General features: G+C 44.1%; 1 protein-coding gene across 1 annotated transcript in view; it reads right to left on the minus strand.

The window, feature by feature from the left end:
• The window catches only part of MYO15B (myosin XVB), a 1,465,505-nt gene that overhangs the window by 1,432,825 nt on the left and 14,649 nt on the right, over positions 1-18,031 (minus strand). Inside the window, exon 4 of the mRNA XM_085614939.1 lies at positions 3,035-3,093. Coding sequence (XP_085471065.1) covers positions 3,035-3,093 — 59 coding nt within the window. The remainder of the gene's footprint in view (positions 1-3,034; positions 3,094-18,031) is intronic.

Raw genomic sequence — 18,031 nt, forward strand, 5'->3', positions numbered from 1 at the left:
AAACCCTAAATTTGTGGATCACAAGTCCTGATGAGCAAGAAACCCTGGCTAGGGTGCCTGACCGGATCACACTGTTATGGACTGTGACTGGTGACCCTTAAGAGAAAAGATGAAGGGGACAACTTTTAAGTAAAGAGAGGAATGCCGACAGGGTCATTTAGACCATCAACATAGGTAGTGAACAGCTCTCCGGCAATTTGATGAGAAGGAAAAATCATAATAGCTGGTGCTTGAGTGAAACCGAGACAGATGGACCATATGCCCCTTGTACATGTTTTTTCATGCAAGGGTTCAAAAAGTCATTTCCAGAATTGCAAAATGGAGAGCAGGATTCAGAGAGTACGATTTAGAGATAGCATATTGAAAGAGGTAAGGAACAAGGCTTGCCAACCATTTATACCAACGGCCGGTGGATGATGGGGCTATTTTAGGACAGGAAAAAAAAAGACGCTGTGGGTGACGGAAAGCGCAGTGCAGGAAGAAGAATGGAAGGGTGCAAAGAAAGTGGCAAGTTGAGCACAGGTTAGAGGAGAAGGAAATGGAATTGTGGTGTATAAGTGATGAGCTGAACAGTCAAGAAGCCTCAGACAAGTCACAGATTATTTCTACCAAAGCAAGTGTGAGAGATTATTTTACATTTAGTACATCAAGGGCACCTGGAAGAAGTTTCTCTAGTGCAAGTATATATGAAGTTTTCTTATGGCCTAGACTTTATGTGCTTTCTGATATTCGGGTTAAAATCTGTATCCCTGGTGCTGCAAGTGACAAATTGAAGGAAAGTAGAGTACCTACTGTGAATCCCACAGACACATTGGACACTTTCTGGGTGGATAATACAGGGCCCTTTGAGCTGTTACCTCTGCATGAATATATTTGTGCTAGTGTTGATAGATTACAGCTTCAAACAGTGAGTGGTGAAGAATGTAAGTAAGGCCAATGATACATAGGTTATTGAGCACCTCAAGGAGGAATTTGTAAGTGAAATTGTGCCACATATCACCATTATGGCTAAGGTTTTGTGTCGAATGACATTAGAAAGATTTGGGTAGTGTGGCAGAGGGACACCATAACGTGGCTCTATATTCTACTATAGCCAATCGGCTTGTGAAAAGAAGAAGAAGATTGATCTAGTCCTGTGAGCAAAAGGCATTGGTGGAAATCAAACCAGCAAAGACTGTTGTGTAAGACATTATCAGCACATCTAAGAGTGCTTAATTCTGTAAAAAGGCATGTTGCTGGTTGTAAGTTTAAGATGGCATTACAAGGATCTGAAATTTCATGGAACAGAAGTTTTCAGAGTGAAAGTAGTGGCAACAGTAGTCATATAAATAGGTCCCGCTCCAGCACAATCAGGGAAGAGAGCGCAGGTAAGCCAAACAGATACGTAAACGGTCATGTTCACAGAAAATAGATCAGAGTTAAAGGGCAGCAAAACATTTTGTCAACAAATACTTCAGAAAGCAGTTCTTTCTCTGAAACATTTTACAAGGAGGCAGTGCGGTAGATGGGCTACAAGTTCAATGACTGAAATTAAAAACCAATTAGAGCCTATACTGGTATACTAAAGGATAGGTGGGGAACAGAAGTCTTGAACAAGGCCCAGAAATGAGAAATATTCCCACTTGAGGCCACTCAGTCCTCTGTTTACAATATCAAAGGCCTAAAATTACTGGTTAGGTAGAGATAAAGGGGAAGAAGTGATAGTGGCTGTGGCAGCCATAAGCCCATGCTCCTGTTTAACTACTTTATAGACATTTGCGTCTACCGGAGCCCAGTGTTCATCAATGGATTTAACTTGAAGAGGCAAGTACAGTGAAGGAGACAATGATGGAAGCTAACAAAACTGAGATACCAAAGACAGGCAACCACCGTGCTGAATGTTCATGACATCACCCAACTGCACTAATGAAGAGAGACAGAAAAAGTATTGCTACCAAGAAAGACGTCTTCCAGAAAAAGTGTTGAAAGGATCATGATTTAGAAATTTGAACTGTAAATCAATCTATAATTTATAAAGCAGGCCATGAACAAAACTTGGGCTCCAGTGAAAATATATTTAGCAGCTGCTTAAGAAACTGCAATGCTTGTTTTGGACCCCAATCCAGCTTGTATACCAGTCTCAATCAATCATATGCAAGTAGAAAGGCATTCATTCCTTGTACAGTTTCTCCCCAATGTTCATCTCGGGGCTACCATTTCGAGATTTTTGTCTGATTCTTAGTTCAGCCAATGAAGAATATTTCATCAACAGGCTAATCTTATGCACCATTTGCCAAAATTTGACCACAGGCATTCTAGCAGAAGCCAAGACCCAAGGAAACTCTAGAAACAAACCTGAATCACTGAGGCAGGCCGCTGAGTGTTATAGGTGTCAAGAATGTGGATGAACGCCTAACTATAAAACTGTATCCGTCTAATAAACCATTCATTGAAATAAGGTAGAAGCAATTGATTCACTAACAACTGGGAATTTATTGAATGCAGAGATTACTATAAATTTTACTTCTATTTACCTTTCTCACAGCGATCAAAGTAATTAAAAAGATCTGTACCTGCTGTGCTAGGTTAGTGGATTTCACTATTAGCAAATTTCTATAAATACATCTCCCATTTGTCTTACTCAGGGTTAAAAGTTCCATGCAGTCAAATTTAAATAGTGCTTTTGCTACGTTACACAGTACAACCAAGTTACCACTTATGATCATGCCCTCTCATACATCCGAACCTGCCGTTTGGCTTAACCGTGACCTGCAATTATGGCAAGGTTTACTGCACTCTTGTACTGAGTCTGTGAGCTGATCCCAGCCGCTGCCTGCTGCTAGACCATTTCATGCAGTCAACAACAGTCTAAGAAGGAGAGAGGAGTCAATGCTTTCAATAGTAAGCCTATTAATAGACAGCGAGGAGTGAGAAGTAGGGAGGGCTAAGGCCACCATTACAGAGCGATTGGGTAAGAAAGTATGCATGCAATAATGGGGTGTGTGAGGCAAAGGGTGTTTTGGCAAAACGATGCATCTGGGATTATCAGGGTTACCTAGCATCGATGGCGCTCTCTACAGACAGCGGTGAAAAGATACGATCATACGAGGTTTCCTGAAAAAGACAGAAGAAAGCTGCTTAGAAGAGCCATTAGTCATAGAGAGGATATACAACCCCATCACGTTTCATACTTCACATTTATTGCCCCTGGTACCATCATAACATACATTTGTTCTATATTTGATATTCCCATAGTTCATAGTACCACCATAAGAAAATAGTTATTCACCTCTACTCTGGTTTTGGTTTCTTTCATAGATTCACATGCTTGAATCCTTCCCATTGTCAAGCTGGGAGTCCTACGGTAACATTACTATAGCAGTATAATGTCACCTAAGTAGCCGATCCATCTCACTTAAAAAGAGCAAACCTTCAACCAATGAGGTGAGAGCACAGTGAAACCCACATCCTCTGGAGGCCATCATCCTGCAAATTTGTTGCACTAGTGCCAATGGTAGGTGAACCTCTTGCAGGGAGGCTGGTGGGTGCATCTGAATCGATTAAAGCAGCCCTGCCAAGTACCACACATCAGGGGTTAGGATAACACATTTCGGTGCTGGTGTCCGCATCACCACACTAAAGTTCATTAGTCACAAATACTACCGCTCCGGGAACAGACATAATAATGGGGGAGGAATCACTGCATAAAACAAAAGCAGTCAGTGTGTGTCTGCTTCCTCTGAGCTGCTGGCCGAGTGCCCAGCTGCAATTATTAACATGAGCACACTCAGGAGAGGTGAGCGTTGCTAGGTTACAAAGTGTCAAACTGCTTCCATAGTGTTTCGAGTTTACACAATGAATAAACAAATTGTGGCCAGACCCAGCCTTTCTGGGCCATGTGGGTCTGGCATCAGTGAGTGAAACAACAGCCTGTAGGATCCAGAGCCAGCCTCACATGGTCCGTTGCCTTCTGTTGTTTTACGGCATAGGACACCTACTGATTGACCTAGGCGATGGCAGACAAATCTTTATTTCCTGCTCTATCACACCTGCCCAGACAAGATGGCACTGCACGACCCACAAAGTGCTCTGTGTGTTGGTCGTGCTGGCGGGGTATATGATTTCTCCTCTCTCTGGCCGACTCCCCAGCCTCCTGGCCCGAGCCACCAGATATTAATGTTGTTGACTTAAAGGCAAAGTTGGTAGATCACGTGTGCGGGGGAGAGGAGGGGGGGGGGGGGAAAGAGTCTGGTCTGCCTGTAGTCCAGTCCGTCAGCGGCCAAGCGCACAATTAAAAGCGCCACCATAAGCCGGCATACCCTCAGTCATCTATCACTGGACTACCAAAGCCAATGGCACTGTGACCGGGCTGCAAGAGAATAAAGACTTATGTATTTAAACTGCTTCCAAAATACTGGTTTATTATTTTATTACATGGTGCCACAATTGTTCTAGAGTAAGATCATCTTTGAAAGGGACAGTAGGTTAGAAATCTTCCATGTCAGGTATTTTGGAATAGTTTGAAGATCTTTCTAGAGGTTTTCATTGCTCAAATGGGCATAATTTCTTATACTTATTTTTTTCCATGTACTTTATTTCTTGGGTCACACCAAGTGTCACACATTTGGTAGTTCAATGTCACTCATAAGAACACAAATTATGAAAATGTTAAACATAAGCAATCTGAAAACTTCACAACTATGTGAAAGAAACCGAAGCAGGAGAACCATCATTACATTAACAACAATTTTCTTCTCCAGCGTTCGATGTTTCTTAGACTCACATGTTTGAATCAGGAAAAAGCAGGACACTGAAGCAATATACAGGCTTAATTGGGGATAGCAGGTAAAGCACAATTGGGTTCACATTACTACAATATATGACGAAGGACCATCTGCTTTTCTGTTGCTTCCAGCCAGGGGTGTTGAGAAAGGTGTTGATTTTTCCAGGTTGCTGTCCTGCATATGTCTGCCAGTGGCACTTCAGCGAACAGAGCTGGAGAAATGAAGATACTTCTTGAGGAATATGCTGTAACAAAGCCTTTGGAGGGGCCAGTCTCCTCTAAATGACATAACGTTATCACCACCACAGCCCTGTGAGCTAAACCTTGTTTGGAGATAAGACGTCCTCCTTTTTGAGGATTAACAAATACCACTAATAACTGGTTACATTTACAAAAAAAAGGTTTCAATATCACTAACTGGAGAAAGCCTGTATCTCACGGATTCTCCTTGCTGAAGTCAATGCTAGAAGAGGTGCGACCTTTTAAGATATGCACTTTAATCCGGATTTATGGATTGGCCCAAAGGACCTTATCAGTTGTGAGCGCAGGAGAAACGCAAGCAGCGGTGAAGGGCATCACTGCCAGTACTGTCGCACTCAATCAGCGCTCCAGGGTCCAAGACTGCTGCGACGGCTCTCGGCGACTCAGATTACCACCATAGAGGGCTGCAAGGCAGTATTATCTGCGGGGCCGCTCGGGAGCTCCACGATCAAACCACCATCTTGGTGCTTGGTCAGGCCACACCCCCATCAAGCTGGCGGTGTCTTTGATGGGTAGTGCTATCTTATACAAAATGATGGGCCTGTCACGTATGCTATGTGTCCTACAAAACACCCCCCCACACAAAATACCATTTAATTTCTTTCATAAAGAGGACAGTGAATTGCAAAAACTCCTATGGGATGGAGGTAGCTCCAGGAAAGCACTAAGTAAACATTAGGAAGGAGTATTTGTAGGGGGCCTGGCGATCCCAGACATTAAGTAATACTACTGGGCTGCCCAGCGAATTACATTAATGTGTGGGTGTTCACAGATAGGAATGAACTACCTAAAGGGTAGGCCTCTCGATGTGACACAGAGGATACCCTGCTGTGCTTTACTGTAAGAAGCTGAAACAGCAATTGCCACTACATACACCAGGGGTAGTCTGGGCGTGGTGAGAAGCCACTAAATTACTTGGATGGGAAGACTAACCGAAGACCCCACTGTGGATAGCAACCTGTTAAAGGAAGTGGGGAAGCTGCAGGGACTTCATAAATGAGGACTCCTGGTTATAGATCACCTCGGGGATGTCTGGAGGGGTCCAGCAATAATTTATTTTGATGATCTGAAAGCAGATGACTGACTCGGAAAAATTCCACTATCTGCAGTTGGGACGTTCACTGCGCAGTGACCTAGACCTAATGACTGATAAAGCCACCTCATTAACTTCTAGGAAGATTATGAAAAAAACACCTGCCCATTGGGGTCCTTACGGGAGGCATGGGAAGCTGACGTGGGAATGTTGGAAGAGAATGATCGGGTGGAGGTGATTCACAGTCCTCGAAATGTAGCTATCCAGGCACGCTTTAGCCTTATACAGCTTCATTCTTCACAGATCCTATTCCTTTAGAGTACTCATGCATAGGCTGGCACGCTGCAACTCAGACCAATGCACCTGGGGATGTCAGGAAGTGGGTTCCTTCTTCCACATTTTATGGGTCTGTCCCAAAATGGGTTGTCCTCCGAGGGTAGCAGATTGTAAAACTGATATAGACTGGCAATATTCAGCCGAAAAGGTAGTTTATTATAGCCGAGGATGCCAAAGAATAAATGGGAAAAGGTCTGGGGCTAATGGGTGGCATATAGGGGCTAATGTATATTCATTTTGGGGTTGGACTTTGGGTTTAGTTGTGGAACCATCATGAGATTTCTTAATGTTAAAAGATAGTATTGGGGAGAGGAGTGTCATCTACTCACCCGCAGCCAATGTATCGGGTAAAAGTGACATATTGTAACCTTCTGTACTTACCGTCGATCATTTTCAACGCAACTGTTTCTGTATAGCTGAGCATATGTACAATAAAAAGTTTCTAAAAAAAGAAAAGGACTTTAGGCAAGAATGCCACTGAGTCCTCAACACCAACTTGTCCAGGAAAAAGGAGGGGTATGGCAGTTGCACTGAAAGTACCTGGAGTTGTCTTACTCAACAAGCTGTTGTAATTGCGATGAGGAAGATGGTGCTTAAAGTCAAGAGACATAAAGAGCAACTGTGTATCGGCTCAAAGGGAGTCTGCATGAGTAAAGTTAAGATCAAGTTAAGGTCCCACTGTGGCATCACAAGCGGCTTTGGAGGTAATAGGTGTGTCAAACCTTTAATAAATCTCATTACAACAAGTGACTTAAACAGGGATGGTTGGTTTGGCAAACATAAAAAAGGCTTAACATTGTGACAAATAACCTTTAATAGAGCCCACTGCAAGACCTTGGTGGGTCAAAGACAAAACAAATAAAAGAACATCTGACAGCTTGACTTACGAAGGGTCAATCTTGCGGATACCTCACCAGGCCCAAAATTTGTCCCAGTGCATCTAACGGAGAGGATGACATGCATCACTTCTGGCAACAGATTAAGTGCAGTCAACTACCGCCGATCAATCTCCACCGCTGGAGGAGTAGAATGCATGAATTTATGTGGAGGATCTTTACCTGTTCCTGAGACAGGAGATCCTACCCAGGGGCAATCTGATTGGAGGACAAGGGCTCATACCCAGAATCTCCGAGTACCACACTCTCCAAGCCCAAATCAGAGTCACTAGAAAACTTGGTCTTGATCTTTTTAGAACCGTGGGCAGGGGAGGCAGAGGCCGGAAAGTGTAAAGGCGTCCCAAATTCTATTCCAGCCAGAACGCATCTCCTAGTGAGTGTTCACATGTAAACTCCAACTCTCAAAACTGTTGAAACTGCACATTTTTTATGGTGGCGAACAGATCTAGCAAAGGCTCGCCACACTACTGGAATAGGCCATGCGCCACCTCGGGATGTGGTTCCGCTTCGTGGTCTGTCAGATGCAGTCTGCGGAGCTTGTCTGCTCTAGTGTTCAAGGACCATGTCAATTACTTTGTGAAGATGTCCTGACGCTCCCACTTCAGAGGTGCAGATCGCACACCACCCGGTTTGTTGCAGTATCACATGATGGTAGGGTTGTCCGTGAGAACCTGCACGGGCCACACTTTGATAAACAGTAAGAAGGCCATCAAGGGCAAACAAATGGCTGGAAATAGCAGCAAGTTAATATGGAGTCCGAGTTCCATTGGAGACCACAGTCCTTGATCTCCGTCCTCATAGGCCTGCCCCGCACACTGAAAGCAATGCTGCTGATGTTGGCTACAACCGAGCGTCTCGGGGGGGGGGGGGGGGGGGGGGGGGGGTGGAGGGGGGGGAGGGGGGGGGGGTGAGGGGGGATATGGGTGGAAAACCAAAGGGGCCTATGATGTAAGTTGTAGATGAGGTGGATAAAGATTGTGGTTATGGAGTGATGTTCTCTTTCCTACCTAAAATACAGGCTTTAGGCTGTTTGGGAAGGCCGTGATTCTATAATGTTTTGACCAGCAACAGGCAAGTCTGAGGAGCCTTAATTCAAGTATATGGCCCTTCTGGGCTGTGGGTCAATTGGTCTAAATCCTGTATTTTTCCATGGTCCCTAATACTATTTTGACCTATCTTCACCTGGGACATGATCTGATCGCAAGGAAGAGTCTTGATCTACTATCTGGGGAATAAGGATCTATCATAATGACCGGGATGATCTTGATGGAAATCTCCCCAGGACAGTGTTTGCAAATAGCCTTTTGGAGGGCATGATTCCTATTGGTCATGGGGTGTATTGTTGTAACCAAAATAATTATGCCTGTATCATTTCACCAACCTCTTCCTTCTCCTTATGGGGAAGTTCTTCCGAGACCTGGATGTCCAGCTTGGGCAACTAACATGGAGCAGTGGTTGGAGTAGGGTCACTCTGGCTAAGCTGCTACTCCCAGTGGAACGGGCGATGCAGCTGCAGTTGATCAACTGTTGGTTTTCAGGGTATTCACTAGAAGAAACATGCTTTAGTGGAACCCTGCTCCGACTTGTAAGACTACATGAGCTGGGCTTCCTGGGCAACAAGCTTGGGCGGGTTCTGCCCCGGTTGTTAAGTACTGCTCTGAGCAGCTTTGCATGGAGTCTGCTTCTCATCAGGAATTTCATAACCTATGCCCCTTCTGTTGGTTTGCCCAAGCACTTTGCTCGCCTTATAGCTGGTGGTCTGAAACATTGGAAGGATGGCGTATCGCATCATTGGGCATTTGCTTCACAGATTTGTTCCAGGCACTTCAAGAACAGTTTGAGTAAATAGGGCAGTTCCTGATGAATCCTGGTTAAGGTCCTCTGGACTAAATGGTACATTATGAACACAGAACCAGAGACACTGTGTAGTGCTAACCTTATTTGTATTGGGAAATGGCAGCAAACAAATTAGTTGGTTGTATAAAGCACTTCAGCTACACACAAAATTATCACTCCAATCCCTGCATGACAAATGGGAGGTCAAGGTAGGTAGAGTGCGAGAGGACGATGGCATATCCCTACATAATTTCACGAAACGGCAGGTTCAAATGCATACAATTAATCATTACACACCGGGCCTACTTATCTCCCAGTAAAGTCAATAAAATATTTGCCTCCGCCACTGCCTCCTGTACCCACTGTGCAGCACCTTTCGTGAATTTCCATCACATGCTATGCAGTTGTCCACCTTTCGCAGCCTACTGATCTGCGGTTGGAGACAAATTGATTGTCATAACTGGATTAGTAAACCTAAACTGCTGGGAGGTGGGCCGGAAAGGATAAAGTTGCTGCCCACTTTCTCGGCCTGACTTTACTCCCTTCTAAACACAGAGCCACTACGAGATGGAAGGCTGCAGCAACCCCCATGCTTGAGGCACGGTGCCAGGCCATTGTCCTGTGGGCAGAGGCAAAGAGTATATCTTTGCACACGAAAGAAATCAGAAACCTGCCCAAGTGCCCGATTGAGGGTGACTGGGATAACCTGTTACTCTAAAAGAGGGATCCAGGGATGACAATCTGCTGCTGTAAACATCATGCAGCTGCAGCTTTAGACGATTCCAGGGTTTCTCATACATTTGGGCCCCTGTATAGAACTGAGCCTGGTGTCGCACTCTTCTGAGAGCTTGTAAAGCATCACTCAGGTACCCCCCTTGCAGCTTAGTCATGCCTACTCCCTTAGTTTTTTTCTTGCTCTCCACCTTACTGTTTGGAGCAAGTATTTAGATACTTCCCTGCCCAAGTCACTGGTCATATCCTATTTGCTTATCTACTCATCGCTCCTTAAACATTGACTGCCCGCTCCCTTTAGGGAACTGATTGTTTTTATTGATCGTCAGTTGATTTACTGTTCGTTGCTTATCATCATTGACCCTCTGTATTACAATCGGACTCTAGATAAAGCAGCGCAATACTTGTATTTTGTGCATACAATGTTAAAATTAATATCGTGTGCCTGTGTGTAGCTCAATTTGTGAGTAAGGGCTGTTTTTTTTTCCAAACAGAGGGTTCTGCTTCATCTGATCAAGATCATACTGAACCTACCATGACTTTGAGGTCACTATATATTGTGTTACATAATGTGTTAGGAAGGAATGGTAAGCTTCGTTTACCTTTCTCCCCTCTTTGTGATGTGGGTTCTGGGGAAGATGTCAATTTCTTTTAGACTGGTGGAGCACCAGTGATGATGGCGCTGGAGTGATGTTGGGGCTTGCTAATCCTCATGGGAGTCAAGCTTGTTTTGGAAATTATAGCCCTTGTTTGGTAATTAGTTTTTTAAGTATCGGGCATTGGGTTGATGTCTAAGGTGATTGCTGTGACTGTTCATGGCAAGTAAATGTACCTCTGACCCAATGCCCTTAAACAGATCTTGATTTACTACCTGTATCTTGAAGTTAACATACCTCAGCCCAGTTAGACTTAATACCTATTTTAGTCACATTGCACGAGTTCCCAAAATATCATTTGAAGGGGAAGGGAATGTTACATATGGTATGTGGGTGCCCACTCTTGACTGACTGCTAGTCTGATGTAGTACATTTTCTGAATGACATCCTAGATCGCATTATTAGCTTATTTCCAATGCCATATATACTAGGGCCTTCTCCCCGCCACGCTAAAAAGAAACAGACATGTCGATGTATTGGGCTAGATTGGATATTGACCACCGCATAACAATCCACTGGAAAGTGTCCACAGGAGCAAAGGTTGAAAAACGGAAAGCGGATCTTTCTACGGTGGGCGAGTTGGAGGGTGGCACTCTCCTCAGACACGAGAAGGGGCAGGGGAACTCTAGACTTTGCTAGGGCCTGGGAGAGACTGATAGAGATGATGAGGGGGAGAAAGGACGAGGAGGATGCTGCATCTTCCCTTTGAATACTCCCTTACCTGTTGATCCTGAGGAATATGATCCTATTTGTCAGGACCTTATGCATAGCTCCACTGCCCAGCTGATAGAGTTGGGACTGAGGCAGACTGCCATGGCAATGTGTGCCCCGACTAGACTGGCAAGACTACATCCATGCAGGCACTCTATCCCCCACATTTTCTTTTTCATTACTATCCGAACACGGCATGCATGACCCCACAAGGACATGGAGATGGAAGGGGGGGGGGGGGGGGGGGGGGGAGGGAGAGGGAACAGGCATGGCTTATCTGGGATTAAACTGTTAACTTGTCTGATGAATATGCAGTTGTATATCATCTACCGTCATGCCCTGTTGTATTACCTCATTGATTACCGTTTGGCTAAGGTGACCACTGACTAACGATTGAAGGTCCTACTATGCTGTTAATTGCTTCTTTTGAGGACAAAGTAAGATCTCCCAGCACAACCTATCCTAATACTAGGTACAAGATTGGTGTGTATGTAAAGGATTCAATAAAATATGTTTAGCAAAAAACACCAATGAGAAAAAAGTAATTGCACCTTAAATTACTTATGTAGGAATCTGTTAGTGTACTTACTTTCTAGTCTTACGTAACTCATTTAGTTTACAGAGTAAAGAGGTGTTTTTATTTGCACTGCCACTTGTACATCATTAACCCCGCTGGCAGATTTACCTTTGCCCAAAGAGCATGATGGGGTGCCCTACGGTCCTAGCCCGGATTTCTGGCAGCCATCTTCTGACCATCCATCATAAATTGACGGGTCTGCTGGCTGCTTGTCTAAAAATCATAACTTGAAAGTGTGGGCACATTAGGCTCAATTGCCACTGCCCTCAAAACATTCACTGTCAAGTTTTTTCCTTGAAGCAGAATATCACTTGTACTTAAAAAGTTATACCCCAAGTGTTTGCTTGAATGATGAAAGAATGCTTAGTTCGTAAACATTTGAGTTTTATAACTTCTTTTGTGTTTGTCTTTTGACCCGGAAGTGCCAGAGGAAAAGGCGAATGCTGTTTTTTTATGAGAAGATATAGCTGAAAATGGATTTTAGTCAAGCTTGATTTATGGAGAAATGGTGATGTACATGGAAGGGCCAGTCTCTCCATTTCGGAGAAAAGAGACCCTATTTCTCTTACTTACACCTTAGAAATCGCATATCTTGTCTTTTTCCATCCTTAAAAGAATATTAATTTTACTGGTCACCAAATTACTTGGATCACCTATTCCCCCTGGAAGAGGAAACCACTGTTTCTGTGATTGAGCCTCACCTTTCAACTTCTGACCATCGTAATCTCAAATAAGGCAGTACTAACATAGTTATGTCTATCCTTTGTTAAAAATGTATGCCAGATTTTGCTAAATAACTATGGAATTTTGTCAGAATCTTATCTATACCACAGACTTAGACAACCACATTGTACAAAAAAAAATTAGATGACAATTCTCTAACAATTCCTACTCGGTCTCATCTCCAGATTGTTCACGGTCACATTTTTGAAACCTGCTCCGATGCATCCAATAAGAGACATGAAAAAATATAACGGGTAAGAAGGGAAGTCTGAATAAAACTATCGGACATCAAATTTTGCTGACAGCCCAAATAATGATATATAATAATTAAGCATTATTCATTTCATATCTTTGTTGTTTTAGGCTTAAAAAATATAAGCTATTTGATTAATTAAAGAATGCAGCCTACACATGTTTCCAGAGGATACCCCTGGAGCTTTCTTAAAGCTTCATATTTACTAACATTTATTGTCGGATCCAGGATGGGGGACCATGGAAAAGACAGGGGCCACTGTGCACCAACCGTGGTGGGTTAGGTCGTTTGCCGCTAGAGTGCTGTGGTGTCTCCTACTGTGGCTCTGCGAACTGGACCAAGTACAATCCTTTATGCACTTGACTGCCAGGGTAGGGAGGGCGAGCAGCCAAGTCTCAGGTGGGCACAACAGGTTCTTTTTTGTACCCAGGTAAGGCTAAGATCACGGTTATCTGTGGCTTAGAGGCCATCTGGGATATGGAGAGGACACAGGTGGTGCTCCTACTCTATCAGGATAGACTTCTCTGTTGCAGGATGGTCTTCATGGAAGCATTGGTTTTCACCAGCAGCTGGTCTTCTGGGGGCCTTCGGCAGACTGACAGTCAGCTTGTGGTCTCCAGACCCAGTCCTCTGGTTAAGTCTAGGGGCTGCTGCACAGTTAGGACTGTTTAGCCTCACCACAGGGGCACCAGTTCGAGTATCTTCCCTTCAATGATGGTGGCAGCACAAGTCACCTGACCTGCGACTGGCTGCTGGGTGCCACAGAATCACTAGTCTAGCAACATCTTATTCACAACTCCTCAAGAGCTGAGCTGAGTGACTGGGGGGTGGGGGGTGGGGGGGGGGCTCTTTCACAGCAAATTAATTGTGGATCACTCTTGGGGTCGTCAGCTTCCTGTGGGTGTTACCACGCTGGTAGCATGCTTGGCCTTTATGCAAGAACAGTCTCGTTCCTGCAAGCACACCCCTTCCGTCTCTCAGAAGGCAGGTAGGCTTCTAGGTGCTTCAGGCAGATCTTCAACTCATCCAACAGAAATTGTTGACTTCAGGTGGTGTCCCCACTCACCTCTAGGAAACTGACTAACAGGCAGATGGCAGCCCTGGGTATACAGCAGCTCTTTGAATACTCTGTGGAGCACTCTCTTCCTTGATCAATATGAATCTGACTGAAACAAAATGGGGTGGTTTGCATCGAATTTTCATACACATTTTCCAGACAGGGGATGTGGATTCACTGTCTCATGCTCCTAAACCAGTTTGGGTTGGTTCCCTTTCAACTTTAATTCTCAGAGTGCTCTCCGTATATAGCGTTTGTGGAAGTAAAGCTTCTGACTGTAGGTAGCACTCGGACTGGCTCAACACAGGAGTACCAGGGGCACAATGTGCAATGATTATCAGCTGATAAGGAGCTTTTAATCAGTCGATCAGAACCAACATACATTGAAGTATTCCATTCAAACGCTTTTCAATCTGATTATACTCGCACACAGAAAGCACTATACTCACTTCAGAAAGCAACTGGATTCACTTCAGAATGGGCCAGTTCCACAGTATCTTACTCAAACAGGGTTCCCCAAACGGTCTTTTTTTACTTTATAATAATTTTTAAAAAAAAGACAGTTTGGGTACGCTGTTTGAACAAGGTGTTGTGGAACTAGTCCGGATGGGAATCCAGCTGGTTTTTAAAATGTACACATTGATTCACAGTTGACGGGTCACATGTACAATGGAATGCTTTATGTCTTATGTACTTTGTGTGTGTTCTAGAAGACTGAAAAGCTTTTGAAGTGAATACTTCAATGTATATTAGTTCTGAGCAACTGATTAAATGTTCCTATGATCAGGATAAAAAAGTTAATGATTTCCACATGAGGTTTAACATGTTTTTTAGCAGCTGTCACCACCCTTCCTGACGCGGTAATCTCAGACAGACAAAAGAGAAGTGTCTGCCCTTGAAACATCCTCACCTTAAACAATAGGAACTGCAGTCCACTCCCTACCACCTACTAAAAGGCAATGCACAGAAAGAACTAACCAGCAGCTCCTTGCTAAGAAGGTCTTAATGGAATTTTTAAAGGTAACCCTGTCTCCATCGATTGTCAATGTCTGGCTTTCCACTCTCTGGCCACAGGAATGCAGGTAGTACACTTCCACTGATTGTGCACTCCATATTGTGGTATGCTACAACCTGCGGCAGTTAATTACCCTAAGGCTCTGGAGTGATCAAACCCTTTCCAAACATGTGTTACTATTCTGCAATCTACCTGGCACAGCTGCCCCCAAAAAGTACTCCAAAACAGGAGGCCCAATGGAGGCATTCAGGGACACTTCCTGAGGACATCTGCAATGCTAAGGTGGGGGAGCCACTCCACGCATCAGTAGTATAAGATACTTGGGAGCTAATGCATCCTCCGCAGCCTGGGCCTTAGGCCCCCCCATGCCCGACCACGGATTGACAAAGTGCAATGTTCGATGGTGCCCTGGCATATAAATGTACGGAGAGGAGTTGGCCTAACGGCTAGGGCGCTCGACCTCGGAAACTGGGTTCGAGTCTCGGTAATGACGCTGAACATCCTGTGACTCTGGGCCAATCACTTAATCTCCCCGTGCCTAACAAAGAATGAATGTGTGTCCTAATGTAACGTAACTGGTGCTATGTAAGGCGCTCTGATACCTGATTGGATTCGGGTCAAGTTTGCGCTATATAAAACTCTGCAAAAAAAAAAAAAATGTATGAAAATAAGTTACTTACCTGCAAACTGTGTTTCTCCAGTATTGGTATCTTTCATAGATTCCCATGCTTGAATCCAAATAGATAGCAGTTATCACATAGGTATGTATGTCTATATAAGAAGGTATGAAGTACACGATGTACAAAAAAAAAACCTGTACATCACCCAGTGTACATCACATTTCTATACCACTTATTCATATACATATATGTCAACCTCTATATATATGTAGACACACACACACACTGAACATAAAAATGTATATACATACATTAGAATCTGACAATGCATATGCACAGAATAACAGTGACATCTACCAAAGCAATTTTAAAACAAAGGAAGGTGGGGGGAAAAGAGGCTCACCTTATTGAAAAAGATTACCTAGCACCACCTGTCCCACAGCTGTATCAGCATTACTTTCAGCTTCCCAACAGTAATGCTTGGTAAAAGTGTGCCTGCTGGACCAAGTTGCTGCTCTGCAAATTTTCTGAATAGGCACACCGGCAAAGAGCTGTTGAGGTGGAGACTGCTCTTGTGAATGTGCTTTCACTGTTGAATGTAGAGGTTTGCCTGCTTGCGGATGGCAAAACTGGATCGCACAGGAAATCCAATGTGCTATAGTTTGCTTAGTCACTGGATATCCTTTTCTGATTTTTACATAAGCCACAAAAAGTTGATCAGCCTTATGGATACAGGCTATTTTCTGCAAGTAAAATGTTATACATCTTTTAACATCCAGGGAATGTAAAGCCCTTTCTGCTGGTGTCTGTGGATTAGGGAAGAAAGTCTTTAAGATGACTGGTTCGTTTCAGTGAAAATCCGATGGGACCTTAGGAATAAAGGTAGGATTTGTCCGAAGTATAACAGAGTTTTTAATAAACTGGAGGAAAGGATGCAGAGCGGTGAAAGTATGTATGTCGCTTACTCGTCTAGCTGAAGTAAGAGTCAGTAGAAGAGACGTTTTCCATGAAATGTATTTAAGGTAAGCCCTATGAATAGGCTCAACGGGAGCTTTTCTTAAGTTGAGCTAATACACTGTTGAGATGCCAAGTCGGAGGTGCACGCCTAATTGGAGGAAACATTCTAATCAATCCTTTAAGAAATTGTTTTATTGTCCTTGATGAACAAAGAGACTGTGATCCATTCTGCTGTCGAAATCTGGATATCGTGGCAAGGAATACTTAAATAGTAGAATGAGAATGGCTAGATTTTGCCAGTTGTAGGAAAAAAGGAAGTAATTGTTCTGGTGAAGACTGAATAGGGTGCACTTCAGAGCATGCACTCCAATGACAATCTCTTCCACTTGAGTTTATAAATCTCGATAGTGGAGGGCGCTCTCGCATTAGCTAGGACCTCCCAACACTCAGCTGGTATTACCAGGTCGACAAACTCCTAGTATTCAGGAGCCAAGCTGCTAATCGCAGAGATGTTGGATCCGGAAGGCAGACCTGGCCGCAGTTCATTGTCAATAAGTGCTGTAATGGGCGTAACAGCCTGGGTTTGCACTCCGATAGGAGTAGAAGCTCTGTGAACCAGAATTGGCAAGGCCACCTGGAAGCTATGAGAAGTTTCAGCAGGGTTCTTTCCTCATCTTCCGAAGCACCCTTGAGACTAAAGGAATCGGAGGAAAAGCGTAAGCATATCTCTTTGACCAATTTATCGAAAACGCATTCCCGTACGATCGCTCTTGGGGTAGCCAACTGGCGAAGAATTGGCATTTGCAGTTCCGACTGGTTGCAAATAGGTCTAGACTCGGTTTGCCCCAAAACGGAAAGACGAGATCCAACGTTGGTTGGATGTAATCGATCTGCTCAATGATTCCGCTAGGATGTTAGCCACTCCTGGAACATGTATTGCCATCAGTGTTATCTGATGTTGAATAGCCCAATCCCAAATTTGCTGTGCCTGCAGGGATAGCATAGTTGATCTTGTCCCCCCCCGCTTATTTAAATAATGCATGCTTGTTGTGTTGTCTGTGTGGATTAATACTGAAGCTCCTGATATTATCGAGAAAAGATTTCAGAGCCAGGAATATTGCTTTCAATTCTAGAAGGTTTATGTGCAATGTTCGTTGGTGGCGGTCCCATTTTCCCTTCACTGTCAGTCCTTCAAGATGTGCTCCCCATCCTTTGAAGGATATATTGGTTCTTATTGTGAAACCTGGTGAGCCCACTAGGAACGATATTCCTGCTGCTATGTTTGGGATGTGAGTCCACTATGGGAGCACCTCCTTCATTTGAGGTGTTATCCTGATAACATAATCGAAGGACCCCGAGATTTGCAGCCACTGCTAGTCCAGTACCTCTTGCAAGGGTCTCATTTGCAGACGACAGTTGGTAAGTAGGGGAATGCAAGAGGATAACATTCCCAGAAGCGATTTGTACTTGCGAACTGAAGTGAACTTCCTCGAGAGAAGAAAAGTTGCCAACTTGCAAATCTTTTTGTCTTTCTTGAGAGGTAAAGTCCTTTCCCTGATGAGTGTCCAGGGTTGCCCCTAAGAATGTTCTCACTTTTGAGAGGATT

The sequence above is a fragment of the Triturus cristatus genome, chromosome 7, assembly GCF_964204655.1.
Source record: "Triturus cristatus chromosome 7, aTriCri1.1, whole genome shotgun sequence".
Classification (NCBI taxonomy): Eukaryota; Metazoa; Chordata; class Amphibia; order Caudata; family Salamandridae; genus Triturus; species Triturus cristatus.